Below are 17648 nucleotides of genomic sequence, written 5' to 3'. Positions count from 1 at the left end.
TCTTATCTCCTTGTTAGACTGGAAGCTGCAGGGGGATAGGACCTTTATCTCCTTTGTCTCCCCCAGTGCATATAATGACATAGGATATTCTGGAGACTGTAGCTCTAATGATGGAGCCAGCCCAGCATAGCAAAGGAACAGAAAAGATGCTCAGCCAAGTGAGTCCAATGGACTAACCCATCCAACTGAGATTCTATGCCCTGTGAAGAGCTAACCCAGCTCAGTGGTGGGGTGACACAGCCTAGCAGTGGATTGGACTAGCCTAGCACAGGGCCACCAGTCTAGCACAGACACCACATTCATCAGTGAACTTCACAAGGACATGTCAGGAAAGACAAAAGTCATTGAGGCCCTGCAGTCCCAGAGTGGTAAGTTGCCTTGGCCACACGTGTTCCCTGTACAAGTGCATCATTACCATTAACTACAATTTTGTGCTCACTCTCTCCCCCCATACAGACATAGGTGGTGTGAATTGGTGGGAAAGTGGGTCTCAGGTTTATATGAGGGATGCTTGGATGGATTGTTCTTGTTATGCCATTGGAATGTTTTTGGGAATCACACTGATGGGGGCTCAGGAGCTACAGCCTTGGATAGACAGTGGCCATTAAAAATTTCCCCTGGAGTCTGAGGCAGTAGATGACTCTCAGAGGATCCCAACATGGGAAGAGAAGTGTATGTTTGGGCAGGGGCTTGTGTTTTATCCCTTGACTAGACTTTACTCCCCAGGGAGTCTGGGACTGTATCTTATCCAAATAGGTATGGAGAAGGTGTCTAATAAATGTAGAATGAATAATAATGGAAGAGAGAAACTGACTTGCAAACCATCCAATGTAGACCCAAGGCTGAGCCCCCACCAGTTGCTCAGTAGAACTTAATCTCTGAGTACTCAGTGAGGGGGTCTGTGGATCCATGATCTTCTCTTGCTTTCTTTCCTTGGAAGCTGAGGCAGGCATAATGCAACTCATCTGGTGCATCCTCTGGAGCTGCTGGGGTTGAGGCTGCATCTGCAGCTGGTGAAATGGGATGCAGGGGCTGCCCCTCCTGGGATGGCCTCTTGGGATCCTGGAATAAGGGCAAAGGGGAGTTTAGGCAAAGCAGCTCCCCAGCATCCTGAAAGAAGGAAGAGAAGGTGGGGGGACATGGCCTTGGGACAGAGTTGGGTGAACAGTTGGAGGCTGAGGGTTGGCATACTCGACCTCTGCTCTCCTGCTGGATGCTTCTGCTCCCAGTGACTTCTTCCTGAGGATCTTTACTCTGGGGAGGAAGAAAGGCAGAGTTGGTGCAGTGCAGAGACCCTTAGACTTGGATCCTGTCACTTAATCTCTGCCTGACGCTGGACATGTCATTTCCCTCAATGGCCTCTTCCTTTGTCATTAGTAAAATAAGTCAGTCTCTAGGGTCTCTGACATCTCTTCCAGCTGTGGCATTCTACTGTTCTATGACTTCTAAGCCCCATATTCCATGAACCCATGAACTTCAGGATTGTATAGGAAAGACCATGGGATTGAAGACTAAGAGATTTGGATTTGCCACTATTTCCCTCTGGGGTCTTGGATCAATCATCGCCTCACTCTAAGCCTCTGTTTCCTCTTCTGTAAAATGAAAGGCTGAGATGAAACTATCTCTAAGGTCTCTTCTGGTTCTATATACTATAATACTATGGGAAAATACTCTTTTCTATCATCAGACCCTGAAGGCATTTTCCACTGTGCTTCCCAAATGGGTCCTTACTGGAACAAAGCAATCATTCTACTCCAGCTTTAATTAGCTCTCCATCTCACTAACCACAGCAGAAATTCCAAACCTTCTCATCTCTCCTCAAGCCTCTCCTGGCACCTCACCCCTTACCCTCTCACCTGAGGACTGTGCCCCAGACTTCACCCAAAATATTGAGGACATTTGCTGAGTACTCCTTCTCCTCTTGTCCTCTCCTCACATCCCTGAGACATATCACAAGATGTCTTCCTCACCTCCTCATTTACCTTGATCATGGATGAAGAAGAGGTCCTCATTTTTGTCAAGGCTAAATCCTCTACCTATACCCTTCACCTCATATCTTCCTGTATCAGATGCTCTCACTATGTCACCCGCTCTCTGCTGTCTTAAATTTCTGCCTATCTCCTGACTCCTGCCCCACTATCAATAAATACTTCCATGTTGTCTCCATCCTTAAGGAATGAAAATCACTGATCACCTACTGAAAGAGACCCCAAAATGAAAACTCCTAGGAATATGGTAGCTAAATTCCAGAGCTCTGAGGACAATTAGAAAATATTGCTACCATCCAGAAAGAAACAGTTCAAAGACTGTTGAACCACAGTCAGGATCACATGAGATTTGCCACAAATTATTATAAAAGGTAGTTAGGTAGGACAGTAAAGAGCACCCCAAGACTGAAGTCAAGAAAACTTATTTTCATGAATTCAAACCTAGTCTCAGACACTTACTAGCTGTGTGACCCTGGGCAAATCACATAACATTGTTTGCCTCAGTTTCTTCATCTGTAACATGAGCTGGAAAAGGAAATGGCAAACCACTCTAGTATCCTTGCCACAAAAACCTGAAATGGGGGCACAAAGAATCAGATCCAAATGAAATAAATGAACAACTGGAAATGAATGGGGAGCTTGGAATATGAAGTTCCAGAAAGCAAAGTAGTTAGGGCTGTGACCTAGAATTAACTAGTTGAAAAAGCTGAGTATGATGTTACAGAGGAAATATGTACAGTTAGTGAAAAAGAAGACTTTCAAGCATTTCTTTTTCTTTTTTTTTTTTTTAGTGAGGCAATTGGGGTTAAGTGACTTGCCCAGGGTCACACAGCTAGTTAGTGTTAAGTGTCTGAGGCCGGATTTGAACTCAGGTACTCCTGACTCCAGGGCCGGTGCTCTATCCACTGAGCCACCTAGCTGCCCCCTTTCAAGCATTTCTGATGGAAAGACCAGAACTGAATAGGAAATTTGACATTTAAACAGAAGCTCAAGGGAAACATAAAAAGGGAAGCATGAAAGAGAAACCCTAAGCCCCCCCCCCCCAAATTAAAATGTTTACATTCTTATATGAAATTCCTAACAATTTTATCCTTTTGGAGGGGTGGGGGATGAGGATTAAGTGACTTGCTCAGGGTCATACAGCTAGTGTCAAGTGTCTGAGACCAGATTTGAACTCAGGTCCTCCTCAATCCAAGGCCGGTGCTTTATACACTGAGTCACCTAGCTGCCCCCACAACTTTATCCTTATTGGGACATTTAGAAGCCATGTACTTGGACAGAGGGCATGGGTTTATTATGTTGGGAGAATGTTCAAAAGTGATGGAAGATTGAGAAAGATTGATTCACTAGGAGAAGGGGAAAGGGAGAAAAAGAGTAGGGGAAGTCATCTCAGGTAAAAAAAGTCATACAAGAAAGAGCTTTTACAAGGGAGGGGGAAATGGAGGCAGGAGAATAAATATCACTTTAACCTCATTTTTATTGGAACTGACTCACTGAAGAAACAACACACAGAGAGAAACACACACAGAGACACACACAGAGAGAGAATCAGGTTTAGAAATTCATCTTACCCAATAGGGAAATTATAGGGGAAGGAGACCCAGCAGTACCAGAACTCTACTAAAAAGCAGGAATCATCACAACAATCTCATAGTGGATGAGAAATAGAGGGTTGATGAATGGATTAGGCACGCAATTATTCCAAAGTAAATGACCGCAGGACCTAGTGTCACTCACAGACAAACTCCAAGATCTATTGGATCAACAAACACAGCTGAGAAAAATGGAAAATAGTCTGGCAGAAAACAAAGTACAGACCAGATCTCATCCCATATATAGAACAAGATGAGCTCAAAATGGATCCATGATTTAGATGCACAGGATGATATCATAAGCATATTAGAGGAACATGGGAAAAAAGTACTTGTCAGATCTATAGATAAGGGAAGAGCCTGTGGAAGAGCTAGTGAGGGTCACCAGAGGCAAAATGGATATGTTTAATTATATGAAATGAAAAAGTGTTTCCACAAACAAAACCAATGAAGTCAATGTCAAAAAGAAAGCAGGAAATAGAAAAAAAATTGTCACATTTCTTTGATAAAAGTATCATTTCTCAAATATATAGGGAACTGAGACAAATGTACAAAAAAGAAAAGATATTTTTCAATTGATAATTGGTCAAAGCGTATGAACAGACAGTTTTCAGAAGAAATCAAAGCTTTTGATAGTCATATAAAAATGCTCTGTCACTAATAATTAGAGAAATGCACATTAAAATAATTCTGAGGTACTCCCTCATGCTCATTATACTGACTAATATGACAGAAAAGAAAAACACCAAATGCTGGAGGGGATGTGTAAAAATAGGGTCACTAATGCACTTTTGTTGGAGCTGTGAACTGGTCCAACCATTCTGGAAAAAAATTGGAACAATGCCCAAGGGACTATAAAACTGTTGACCCTGTAGTCCTGCCACTAGGTCTGTGCTCTGAAGAGATCAAAGAAAAAGGAAAAATACCTATGTGTACAAAAATATTGTTAGCAACTCTTTTGGTGGGGACAAAATAATGGGAAATTGAGGAGACTAGATATCAATTGGGGAAAGGCTGAACAAGTTGTGATATACAATTATGCTATTGTGCTATAAGAAATGAAAAAGTGGGTGATTTCAGAAAAGCCTGGGAAGACATAGAAACTAATGAGAAAGTTAAGTGAGCAGAACCAGGAGAACCTTGTACACAGTATCAGCATGCATTTATTGTAAAGATGATCAACCATGAAAGATTTAGTTACTCAGATCAAGACAATGATCCAAAAAAAAAAAATTCCAAATGTCTCAAAATTAAAAAAAAAAACTAACTCCAGAGAGAGAACTAATGAACTCTGAGTGCAAATTGAAGTATTTTTTCACTTTTCAAATTTTTCCTTTTTTTTTTTTTTTGGCTATGTGCTTAGTATGGAAATATGTTTTGAATGACTTCATATTCATACATACACATGCATAATAGATAATGCATACATATATTTTCAAGGGGTAGGAAAGAATTCAGATCTGAAAGTTAAAATTTTAATGAAAGGAAAAAGTAAAAAATAAAATGAAAAGACTAATGTGGACACAGAAGGAACTCAGCAACCAACTTGGATTTTTAAAAAAGACAGGCAATAAGAAGTTGAAGGAATGCTAGTGGAGCAATTCTCTGGGAAGCTGTGATCAGGTATGTTCAAGCTAGGAAGGAGCTGAACCTAGGGACAAAAGCTAAGGACAAGAAAAAGGATTTCAAACCAGTGAGGCCAGGGGAGCAGGGAGAGGCACAAAAAGGCACAGGGCCACTGCTTAGAGAGATGGGGAAAAGGAATGCATTGCAAAAAGAAGGCAGAGTCTTATCTTGTAGCTGATTTCTCCATTGAGGGGAATGACTCTGGAGAGAAAAGGATGCAACGAAAGTGACGAAGGGACTAAGAAACCATGTCAGAATTTCATTTTGCGGCTTTAATTGGGGTTTTGCTGCACTAGGTATATTTCTTTGTTGTTGTTTTTATTTATTTATTTGTTTGTTTGTTTGTTTGTTTGTTTGTTTATTTATTTATTTTTAGGGAGGCAATTGGGGTTAAGTGACTTGCCCAGGGTCACACAGCTAGTAATTGTCAAGTGTTTGAGGCTGGATTTGAACTCAGGTTCTCCTGAATCCAAGGCCAGTGCTTTATCCACTGTGCCACCTAGCTGCCCCCACTAGGTATATTTCTTACAAGGATTTGGGTTTCTTTTCTCTTTGGGAAGGAGAAAAAAAAATAAGTGCTCATGAATTGGAAAAAAAAACAACTTTTTTTTTTTTAACAGAGAAGAGGCTACACAAAATGGAGAAGGGCAAGTATCCAGATTTGTTTTTACAGAGTGGAATTTTTAGCCTCTTTCCCAGTAAATCTCCCCTCCTCATGTCCAGGATAATATAAAAGCCTGTTTGGATGAATAAGTAGGCCCATTCACCAGGCCACCTCCTCTTCATCTCATTGCTTTGTGTGACAAGCACTGCATAGTGTGGGGGTCCAGCTCTGCTACCCAGTAGCTGAAACAAAGAGCCCCTCATTCAGCTTGGAGACTTGGATGGAGGAACAAGAGAAGGAAACAGGAATTCATGACATACTTACTTTGTTCCAGGAACTATGCCAGGGGCTTTAAAGATAGGACCCCATTCAATAAATATTACTACTACTACTACTACTACTACTACTACTACTACTACTACTACTACTACTACTACCACCACCACCACTATTTATATAGTGCCCTGCAAGTTAGGTGCTACTATTATCCACATTTTACAGATGAGAAAACTGAGGCAAACAATGTAAGTGACTTGCCCAGGTTCACACAGTTTTGTAATGGTCGAGTCAGAATTCAAACTCAGATCTTCATGGCTCCAACTCCAGTGCTCTATCCACTGCACCACCAGGTTCCCCATTTCATTGTGGAAGCTCCACTGGATCTGGAATCAGGCCTGGATTGTTTGAAGTGATGACTTGACAACATGCCAGGTCATACGTGTGACCTTGAGCAAGTCACTTCTGCTCCATGAATCTCAGCTTGTTTGGATTTTTTATCTGCAGAAGGAAGGGCACGGGAACTTCCCTTCCAATCCTACATCTCACAGTCCTAGGAAATCTGTGCCTGAACTCAGGGGCTCATCAATATCTGAGCATTTCTGAGACCTCAGAGCAGGTTGTAATTTCCTGAATCCCCCCCACCCCCAAGCCCCTGCACATCCCAGCCCCGGCACTCACAGGAGGAGGAGGAGGCAGAGGGCCAGCAGACTTGAGACACCAGCTCCACAGAGGACCCCCATGATGATACCTTTTTGGAATGCATGGGACAGAGTGCTCCTATCTGCACAAAAAGGAAGTTTAGGGTGAACGTAGGGGTGGCCATGGTGGGCCCTCTGCCTCACTGCCCTCTGCCCCAAGAGCCTCCCACCTCGGTCTCTAATCTGGCACTTGCTGGAATAGGAGGGTGTGGGTCCCTTGTAGGTTCTTCCCCTCACAGCTGATGTCAATGTTGGGGACCCTGTCCATCTTCACACTCAGGGTGCTGTTAGCCCATGGCCCAGACCTGGATGATATCACCTGGAAGGTGTTGCTACTGCTATTGCCCTCCACAAGCTTCCCCCCCACCTGCCAGTGCAGGGAGGGGGCTGGCTCTGCTTGGACAGAACAGGTACAGGACAAGCCTTCCTCAGCCCAGGAGCAAGAGAGGCTGAGCATACCTGGGGCATCTGTGGGAAGATACAGGAGACCCTCTCTCTCTTAGTAGTTCACATTCTCATTTCCCCACCAGGACCCAAGCACCCCATGGTACCCAGCCCCCTCACACTCACACTGCACAGAGAGGCTCAGGGAGACCTGCTGGGAGCCCAGAGGATGCTGGGTATGGCAGGTGTATTTCCCTCCATTTCCTGGCCTCAGGTGGGGCAGATCCAGGGACAGGACTCCATCATGTGAGGGCTGGGAAGAGGCCAGGGTCTGATCCCCCAGCATCCAGCTCAGTGTAGCTGGGGGATTGCTGTGGGCAGCACAGAGCATGTGAAGGGACCCTCCCTCCTGCACCACAAGAGGTGAGCTCTTTCCTGGGACCCAAACTGAAAAAAGATCAGGATGTCCCAGTGAGAACCTGGAGGAACTTCAGAGCTCACACAGTCACTACCTTCACTGTACCCAGGAGGAAACTGGGAGCTAGAAAACTAATGTGACTTTCCCAAAGTCACACAAGAATGGGGAAAGTAGAAGAGGACAGGAGCCCAGACAGGAAGGAAATTCCCCAGGCCCAGCCAAGCAAACACTTCCTGCCTCCTTTTCACTCCCCTCCATCTTACCTGGCTGGTCCCCAGAGCCAGGAAATGAAGCCCTCACCTGTTTCTCTTTCTGCCACCAGCCCTCACTCAGCCTGGCTCATGTTCCCTGCCTTTCCCCTGGTTCTTATTTTTGTTTATCTTTTTTTTCCTTCCTTCCTGATCTGAAGGCTCAGTCATGATGGCCAAGCTTCAGTCTCCATCTGAGAGCAGCTCCTAGGCCCATTCCCCCCATAGCCTCTTCCTCCACAAGCCCCTGAAACTCCCCAGATCAGCCCTGAAATTACAGTGAAAGCACCAAGTTAGCAAAGCCTCCCATTCAGTCTGGACTGTTGAGTCCCAAGTCAGCTTCCCCAACAGGGAAACATTGATGGGGACAGTGGACAGAGCACTGCCCTGGGAACTGGACACCTGGGTGGGACTTGTACCTCTCATTCCCAGCCTGGTTTAATGGAGAGGTTACACAGTACCTTTAGACTCTACATTTAGAGTTCACTTCTCTGTGGTACAGGGTCTGAACGAAGCCAGGCCCTCCTCACAGCTCTGAGTCTCAGTTTTCTTATCTAGGAAATGGGGATAAGAACTCTCCCATTCCTTAACTCAGAGCATTGTTGTAAAATGGTTTCTAACCCTTAAAGTCATGAATAAACATGAGCTGATGCAACTCCAATAGGAATGGCAGCTCAGGACAAAGGGCACCTGGGCCTAGGGTGTGAGAGTCCCTGTCTCTCCTGTCTCCCCCATCTCCCTGACATCCAGGACCACCCTCAAAGTAAAGCCTGAAGCACCTCCCTTCCCTCACCCTGGGGCTCTGCTCTCACCTGTTGTCCTGTTGTCCTGGGAGATGGTGATGGTCACACTCAGCAGAGTATCTGCAACAGAAGGAGGAGGCTGGCTGGGGGTGGGGGCTCTCTGTCCAGCCCAGCATAAGACAGGGAAGAGATGAAATTGCAGACTCATAGAACATCAGGGTGGGAAGGGAGATCAGGCGTCATCTGGCCTAATTCTGACCTGACTGACATTGGTACATAAAAACATGGAAAATGAGGGAAAGAAAAGATAGGAAAACCCAGACTATGTCTCTGCTGGGAAGCAGCTTTCACTGCCCTGGTCCAGGAAAAAGGCATCTGGCTTCCCAGGGCTGGACCAGGACCCTGGTATGTTGATGCAGCCCACCCTAGCCCCCCACTTCCCTTGGGGGAAGCCGACCTCCTGCCCCAGCACTCACAGGACACATTGAGCTGGATGGTTCTCTCTGTTCTCAAACGGCCTCCAGGCAAGGTCACCTGACAGGTGAGGTTGGTGCCATGATGCTGGTGCCCAGGGATGAAGGAGACCTCTGAGGAGAAGGAGGTCCCAGAGCTTCCTGGCTGGGAGGAGAGGGCAGCCCCCTTCCAGGAGAACTTGAAGGCCCTATTTCCCTCACAGGCCGAGGGAAATGTGCACTTCAGAGTCACTGATTTCCCTGACTCTAGAACCTCTGGAACACTGATATCTGGCTTCTGGATCAAGTCTGGAGAGGAGAGAGACAGTGAGCCATGGGAGGGGGAGGGGAATAAGGCCTCAAGTGCCCTTGCAGATGCTGGTACCTGCACCATCCCCCAGGTCCCTCAGGTGTTCCCCTCATAGTATGACACCATTCATGCTCCTTACCAGGAGCCTCCCCTGCCATCCTCAGGGCCTGAGACACTCAAGAGATCAGAGGTCAAGAGGAAGGTCCATTAAAAACCATAGAGAAGGGGCAGCTAGGTGGTGCAGTGGATAGAGCACCAGCTCTGGAGTCAGGAGTACCTGGGTTCAAATCCGGCCTCAGACACTTAACACTTACTAGCTGTGTGACCCTGGGCAAGTCACTTAACCCCAATTGCCTCACTAAAAAAAAAACAAAAAAAGAAAGAAAGAAAGAAAGAAAGAAAGAAAAGAAAAGAAAAACCATAGAGAACTACCCCTTCATTTTATATAAAGAGAAACTCAGTTCCAGAGGGAGGGCGGATTTACATGGCAAAAGGAGAATGAATGGGGAAATCTGGGATTTGAATCTAGTTCCTGGAACAACATATGTAGAATTCTTTCCAGCACAAACCTGGCCCCTCTCAGCCTTGCCTGGGTCCTAGCGGCTCACAAAGAGGACCCCACCAAGTTCCCAGGGTTTACAGCTCTGGAACTTTAGGCAAGTTCTTCAGACCCTGCCCTGAATCTGCCCCTTCCCTAAGTGGGGTCCCCACCTGTGGTTCATGGTCTCTCACTCCTTTCCCATGGAGCTTGAGGGGTCTCCAAGGCCAGTCCATTCCCCAGACCTCCCTGCCCTACACACTGAGAACCTCCCATGACAGGAGCCTCCTACCTGTCATATTCACATAAAGTAGCTTCCCTGTGTAACTGTATTTTTCCTTTCCATTTTCAACCCGGAAGAAGTATCTGCCACAGTCTGAGGACTCAGCATCTGTGATGCTCAGAGAGCAGTTGTTCATCCTGGGATCCCCAAGAAGATGGAATCTCCCCTGGGCTTGCTCATCCACCATCCGAGATGGGTCATTTGTGGCCACAGGCCTTCCATGGAAAATACGAGTCCCTTCTCTGAACCAATAGCCATAAACTGGGTTGCTGTTAAAGGGTAAGGAGTAGTTGAAGGTGCAGGGGACTCGGACACACAGCCCCTCCTGCACACTCACCCAGGGCTGCACATCCAGTGTTTGGGGCGAGGACCCTGAGGGCAGACAGAGGCCTGGTCAGCACCTGCAACTCTTCCCACCCCCCTCAGCCCAGTCTCCCTCTGCCCCAGCCCCACTCACCCTCCCAGAGCAGGGGCAGCAGCAGCAGCAGCAGCATCTCTGGGGCAGCAGAGAGCCAGGTTCTGGGGGCACAGTGTCACTGTCCCAACACCATGGTTCCCTCTGGTCATCTCTGTCAGGCTCAGGGGAAAGAGGAAGCTAAAAGAGGAAGCCCCAGGGTGGACAGAGAGGGAGGACTGTCCTCAGAAGAGGAAGCCCTGTGCTCTTCCCCAATGGGCTCCTGGCCTTAGCTGAGCTCAGTGGGAAGGGGCCTCCTGTCCTGGGGCAGCTCCAGGGACATTCAGGACTCAGGGGTTGGGGTAGGACAGAGCTGGTGCACAGGCTGGGGCCAGGGATGTTGTCTGGAAGAGAGGGTCTATATGGCTGATAGGGGTGCAGGGGCCAGAGCAGGGGCTGCCCCTGTCCTGTGCAACTGAGCTGCCATCAGCAACACCTGAGGTGAAATCCTGCCTCAGGTATTTCCTGCAGGGCCTTTCCCCTAGGTGAGCCTCAGTTTTACTCTCTGTAAAATGGGGGTAATAACAGCACCTTCCTCTCAGCCTGTGGTGAGGAGTGAATGTTATCTTTATGAAGTGTTTTGCAGACCTTCAAGTGATAGAAAATCATTGTACTTTTTTATATTACTTACCACCCTCTAGGAATTTTCTAATCCAGTTACACTGGCCAACTGCCTCTTCCTTGGGTCTGGTATTCCATATCCCATCTCCAAGCCTTTGCCTCTTCATTTCCTTCCACCTGGCTTCCATTAAACCTCACCTCCAATGCCATCTCCTGCTTTCCCTTTCTGTTGATCTTCCCTACTCTCCATTTCTCTTCTACATACCTGGTTATTGACATGGTGTCTTCCTATGAAAATGAACATTCCTGGTGGAGGGCACCTGGTTTTGCCTTTCTCGGTATCCTCAGTACTTAGAACAATGTCTGATACAGAATACGAGCTTAATAATATTGGGGATTTTTTAAAAATAAGCATTTTTATTTAAAATTTTGAGTTCCAAATTCTGTCCCTTCTTCCTCCCTTTACCCTGAGGTGGTAAGCAATCAGATATATTTTGCACATGTGCAATTATGTACATTACTATATTAGTCATTTTGTACAGGAAAAGGTGAACAAAAGGAAAAAGAGAGGGTGAAAAATAGCATGCTTCAGTCTGTGTTCATTCAACATCAGTTCTTTCTTTAGAGGTGGATGGTATACTTCTTCAGTTGTCCTTTGAGATTGTCTTGGATCATTGTATGGTTGAGAATAGTTAAGCCATTCACAGTTCCTCATCAAACAATATTGCTGTCACTATGCTCAACATTCTCCTGGTTCTGCTCACTTCACTATACATCAGTTCATATAAGTCTTTTCAGGCCTTTCTGAAATCATCCTGCTTGTTGTCATTTTTTTAGTATAATAATATTTCATCACAATCATATATAAAAAGTTTATTTAGCCATTCCCCCATTGATGAGCATTCCTTTGATTTCCAATTTTTCGCCAGCATTAAAAGAAATGCTATAGTGGAGCCAAGATGGCAGAGAGAAGCCAGCAAGTTGCCTGAGCTCCTTCAGTTCCCTCAAAAAGAACATTAAATCAAGCCTCTGGTTGGACTCTGAAACTATAGAACCTGCAAAGAGACAGAGAGACACAGTCTTCCAACCAGAAATAATTTAGAAGACTTCAGGAAAGGTCAGTCTCATTCAGGAAAAAGGGAGGCGCAGCACACTGCAGTGCAATGCTGAGGGGGTCGAGGCAAGTCAGCAGGAAGCTGTGGGCCACCGCAGAGCAACTGAGGCCTCTAGATCCTGGCTCAACAAGCTGGTGGCACAACAGGACAATGGCGACACCCACCTGCACCAGCCGAGAGGGCAGGTTGCCAGCTAGAGGGCCACACACAGGACAGGTGCAACCAGGCCTGGACATCCCAGTGCATGCTGCTAGCAAGCCTAAGAAGGTGAGAAATCCACAAGCCATAGAGGCCTCAGTGTAGAAAGCCAGTGACACAGCTCCTATACCCCTGCACAAGAAGTTTGAAACAGGGACCCTGGTGCCCCCAAAGCAGACCTCAACTTTGAAAAAATAATAATAATAAGCTGCAATATGAGTAAGAAACAAAAAAGAGCTCTTACCATTGAGAGCTTCTATATCAACAGGGAAGAGGCAAATGCAAACTCAGATGAGGACAATACTCTCAAATTGCCTACATGTGAAGCCTCAAGAGGGAAGAGGAATTGGTCTCAAAAACAAAAAGCCTTCTTGGAAGAGCTCAAAAAGGATTTTAAAAATCAATTGAGAGAAGTAGAAGAAAAAAAAAATGGGAAGAGAGATCAAAAAAGATTTTCAAAGTCAATTGAGAGAGGTAGAGGAAAAATGGGGAGAGAAATGAAAGCAACACAAGAAAATTATGAAAAAAGAATCAATGGCTTGGAAAAGGAAACACAAAGATTGACTGAAGAAAACAATTCCTTAAAAAATTCATCTGGCTAAATGAAAAAAAAGATGCATAATCTCACTGAAGAAAACAATGCCTTAAAAATTAAAATTGGACAGTTGGAAGAAAATGTCTCCATGAGACACCAAGAATCAGTCAAACAGAATACAAAGAATGAAAAAGTAGAAGAAAATGTGAAATACCTCATTGGAAAGACAACTGGCCTCGAAAACAGATCCAGGAGAGATAATTTGAGAATTATTGGACTGCCTGAAAGCCATGATCAGAAAAAGAGTCTAGACACCATATTCCAGGAAATTACTAAGGAGAACTGCCCTGATATTATAGAATCAGAGGATAAAATTGTCATTGAAAGAATCCACCGATCACCTCCTGAAAGAGACCCCAAAAGGAAAACTCCAAGAAATATTGTAGCCAAATTCCAGAATTATCAGGTGAAGGAGAAAATATTCCAGGCAGCCAGAAAGAAGCAATTTAAATATCATGGAGCCACAGTCAGGGTTGCTCAGGACCTGGCAGCTTCAACATTAAAGGATCACAAGGCTTGGGATGTGATATTCCAGAAGGCAAAGGAGCTTGGATTGCAGCCAAGAATCTATTACCCAGAAAAACTTGTCATCCTCTTTCAGGGGAAAAGATGGACATTCAATGAAATAGGGGACTTTCAAGGTTTCCTGATGAAAAGACCAGAATTGAATAGAAAATGTGATCTTAACATAAAAGACTCAAGAGAAGTTTTAAAAGGTAAACAGGGGGGAAAAGTTATTCAATAAGGCTAAACTGTTTACATGTCTACACGGGAAAATAATACTTATAACTTTTGAGAACTGTAAATGTATTTGGGCAGACAGAAGGATTATACACAGAGGGTACAAATATAAATAGTCTTTGATGTGATGATATAAAGAAAATGAAGGGGTTAAAAAAGGAGTTTATGGGGAAAAGAGAAAAGGGGAGGTGGAATGGTGTGAATTACATCATGTGAAGAGGTGCAAAAAACCTATTACAATAAAGGGAAAGAAGGGAGGGGTGAACATTGTTTCAACCTTACTCTCACTAGATTTGATTCAAAAAAGGAATAACATATACATTCAAGTGGATAAAGAAACTTAGATTATTCTTTAGGGAAGTAAAAGGGTAAGGGAAAAGGGGGGTACTGATAGAAGTGAGGCAAAAGCAAGGGAGAAAAGGATAAAGAAAAGGGAGGTGGCTAATAAAAGGGAGGACAGATTGGCGAAAGCAGGGGTGAGAAGCAAAATGCTGCTGAGGAGGAAGGGTGAAAGAAGGGGGAAAAAGTACAAAGGTGGTAAATAGAATGGAGGGGAATAGACAGTTACTAATAATAACTGTGAATGTGAATGGGATGAACTCTGTCATAAAATGGAAATGAATAGCAGAGTGGATTAAAAACCAGACTCCTACCATATGCAGTTTACAAGAAACACATTTGAAGCAGAGAGATACACACAGAGTAAAGGTAAAAGGTTGGAGCAGAATATATTATGCTTCAGCTAAAGTTAAAAAAAGCAGGAGTATCAATCCTTATCTCAGACAAAGCGAAGGCAAAAATAGATCTAATTAAAAGAGATAAGGAAGGAAATTTGATAAAAGGTACTATAGATAATGAAGTAATATCAATACTAAACATGTATGCGCCAAGTGCTATAGCATCCAAATTCTTAGAGGAGAAGTTAAATGAGTTACAAGAGGAAATAGTCAGCAAAGCTATACTAACAGGGACCTTAATCTTCCCCTCTCACAATTAGATAAATCTAGCCAAAAAATAAATAAGAAAGAAGTTAAAGAGGTGAATAGAATGTTAGAAAAGTTAAACATGATGGATGTCTGGAGAAAATTTAACGGGGATAGAAAGGAATATACCTTTCTTCTCAGAAGTACATGGAACATTTTCAAAAATTGACCATGTATTAGGGCACAAAAACATCATAGTCAAATGTAGAAAGGCAGAAATAAGTAAATGCACCCTTCTCAGATCATGATGCAATAAAATTATATGTAATCAATAGCCATGGAAAGGTAGACTGAAAATTAATTGTAAACTAAATAATTTCATTCTAAGGAATGAGTGGGTCAAACAACAAATCATAGAAACAAACAATAACTTCATCCAATAGAATGACAATAATGAGACAACATACCAAAATCTATGAGATGCAGCCAAAGAAGTGCTTAGGGGAAATTTTATATCTCTAACTGCTTACATGAATAAAAAAGAGAAAGAGGAGATCAATGAATTCAGCATGCAACTAAAAAAAACAAACAGAAAAAGAACAAATTAAAAATCCCCAATTAAACACTAAATTAGAAATCCTGAAAATTAAAGGAGAAATTAATAAAATTTAAACCAAGAAAACTATAGAATTAACCAATAAAACTAAGAGCTGGTTTTATGAAAAAACCAATAAAATAGACAAATCATTGGTTAATTTGATTTAAAAAAAAGAAAGAAGAAAACCAAATTACCAGTATCAAAAATGAAAGGAGTGATTTTTACCACCAATGAAGTGGAAATTAAAGCAAAAGAAATGCTATAAATATTTTTGTGCAAATAGGACTTCTCTTTTTTGGGATATCTTTGGGATACAGATCTATCAGTGGCATTGCTGGATCAAAGGGTATGCACAGTTTTATAGCCATTTTGGCACACTTCCAACTAGCTCTCCTGAATGTTTGGGTCTGTTCACAACCCCACCAACAATGGATTAGCATGCCTGCATCATTTTTATTATTATTATTTTTTTTTTTTGGTGGGACAATGACGCTTAAGTGACTTGCCTATGGTCACACAGCTAGTAAGTGTCAAGTGTCTGAGGCCGAATTTGAACTCAGGTCCTCCTGAATCCAGGGCAGGTACTTTATCCACCCAGCCACCTAGCTGCCCCCATGCCTGATGAATCTTGATGGAATGTTTATTCTTTTCATTTGGATTTCTGCAGTCTTAGTTCACATTCTTCCCCTGGTTTCACATTTCCCATGCTTTATCCATCCATACTTATCATCCTTTTCCAAATTCCCATAGCCACACTTTAATTCTTAAAGCATCATATTCCATTATTTTTATCCCACATAGCTTAGTCAGACTTCCTCCTTTTGCATACCCACTTTTTGTGTGTGTGTGTGATAGTGGTGGTAGTATTTTAGTCATCATGATTTTTGTTATGGATATTCTGATAGTTATGGGACTTTTCTGTCTTGTCTTTGTCCTTCTTAGGATTCAGACTCAGTAAAAGCAACACCCAGGTGTCAACAGAAATTTATAATGTCATGAGAATTATGTGAAAACCAGGTTTATTACAAGAGAAATGAACATGCATGTGGAACTTAGAGGTTGACCCATCTTTACAGAAGTTTTCTTTTTATAATAGTAGGACAAAGGGAGGAGAGGTACCAGGAAGAGGCTTGACATCGGAGGGGGAACAGTGCAACAAAGGTGAGAAAAAACACAAGACCACTCCCCATGGGGAGGAGCAAGGTGATGGCAAAGCCTCTTTCTTTTCCCTTGCAAACTGCTAGACTTTTTTTTTTTTTTGGCAGGGCAATGAGGGTTAAGTGACTTGCCCAGGGTCACATAGCTAGTAAGTGTCAAGTGTCTGAGGCTGGATTTGAACTCAGGTCCTCCTGAATTCAAGGCCAGTGCTTTATCCACTGTGCCACCTAGCTGCCCCTAGACTCTTTTAACAGCCTTTAACACGGGGCAGTGATGCAGCTTGTAATGATTGGAATGACGCCACCTGCTGGAGAGTTACTCTAGGAAACTAAAGCTTATCATTTATTGGCCACCACTCATTAGATATTTTAGACAGACTAGCTAGAATTTTAGACCTTCCAAGCTGAGGACCAGTCCTCCAAGCTATAGATTACAGACACTGTCAGGACATAGGAAGGGGCTCCTCCGGGGCAGGGACTTCAAAGTGCTGCTGATTCAAAGAGAACAAGTATGATTTACCTGCCCTTAAGGAGCTTACTGCCAAGTCAGGGCAAGGGAAGGAAAAGTTCATGCACAGACTAGTCAAAAGCTCCTCTGGGCTCACTCTTCCAGCTCCCATTCACCAAACTGGTAGTTTGGAGTGTGGGTGGGGAGAAGTGGAACACTCCTCAGGGCTCTCCTCTGGAGCCCTTACTCTCCTCTGCTATATGTACCAAGGTAGACTTCCTCAAGGCCCTCCAAAGCTGGGAGTTTGGCTTCCCCCTTGGTATATCAGCTCAGTGGTGCCTCTGGTTCTTTCATTCAGTCCCATGATGCTTCCCCCATGGACATTTGCCTTTATCCAATGGCTAAATATGCTACAATATTACAAATTGACCAAAGGCTTGTCCATGCACTGTGAAGAGTTCAGAGGAAAGTCCCTTAATACCTACTTTACTCTGGTATTTGATTGATTGATTGATTGATTGACTGATTGACTCCAGGGATCTGGGCCTCCTGTGATTAATTGGTGTGAGGCTGGAGACCTACCCCTACACAAAATATATGCATGTAAATATGGAGATTGAGGCATGCTCACATAACATAAAATTGAAGCATCCGTATGGGAGGTGCCATCTCAGGACATGCAGAAATGCTTGATT

The 17648-nt window shown here is 43.9% G+C and overlaps 1 protein-coding gene across 1 annotated transcript in view; it reads right to left on the bottom strand.

Annotated features, from left to right (window-relative positions):
* Positions 1–6478: 6478 nt before the first annotated feature.
* LOC122748282 overlaps positions 6479–17648 on the bottom strand; it is a 58759-nt gene continuing 47589 nt past the window's right edge. Inside the window, 7 exon segments of the mRNA XM_043993946.1 lie at positions 6479–6569; positions 6756–6863; positions 6958–7255; positions 7358–7618; positions 9057–9341; positions 10173–10535; positions 10621–10682. Coding sequence (XP_043849881.1) covers positions 6479–6569; positions 6756–6863; positions 6958–7255; positions 7358–7618; positions 9057–9341; positions 10173–10535; positions 10621–10682 — 1468 coding nt within the window.

Source organism: Dromiciops gliroides, chromosome 3 (genome assembly GCF_019393635.1).
Source record: "Dromiciops gliroides isolate mDroGli1 chromosome 3, mDroGli1.pri, whole genome shotgun sequence".
NCBI classification, from domain to species: Eukaryota; Metazoa; Chordata; class Mammalia; order Microbiotheria; family Microbiotheriidae; genus Dromiciops; species Dromiciops gliroides.
Note: the sequence above shows the minus strand (reverse complement) of the source record. Positions and strands in the feature narration are given on the sequence as shown.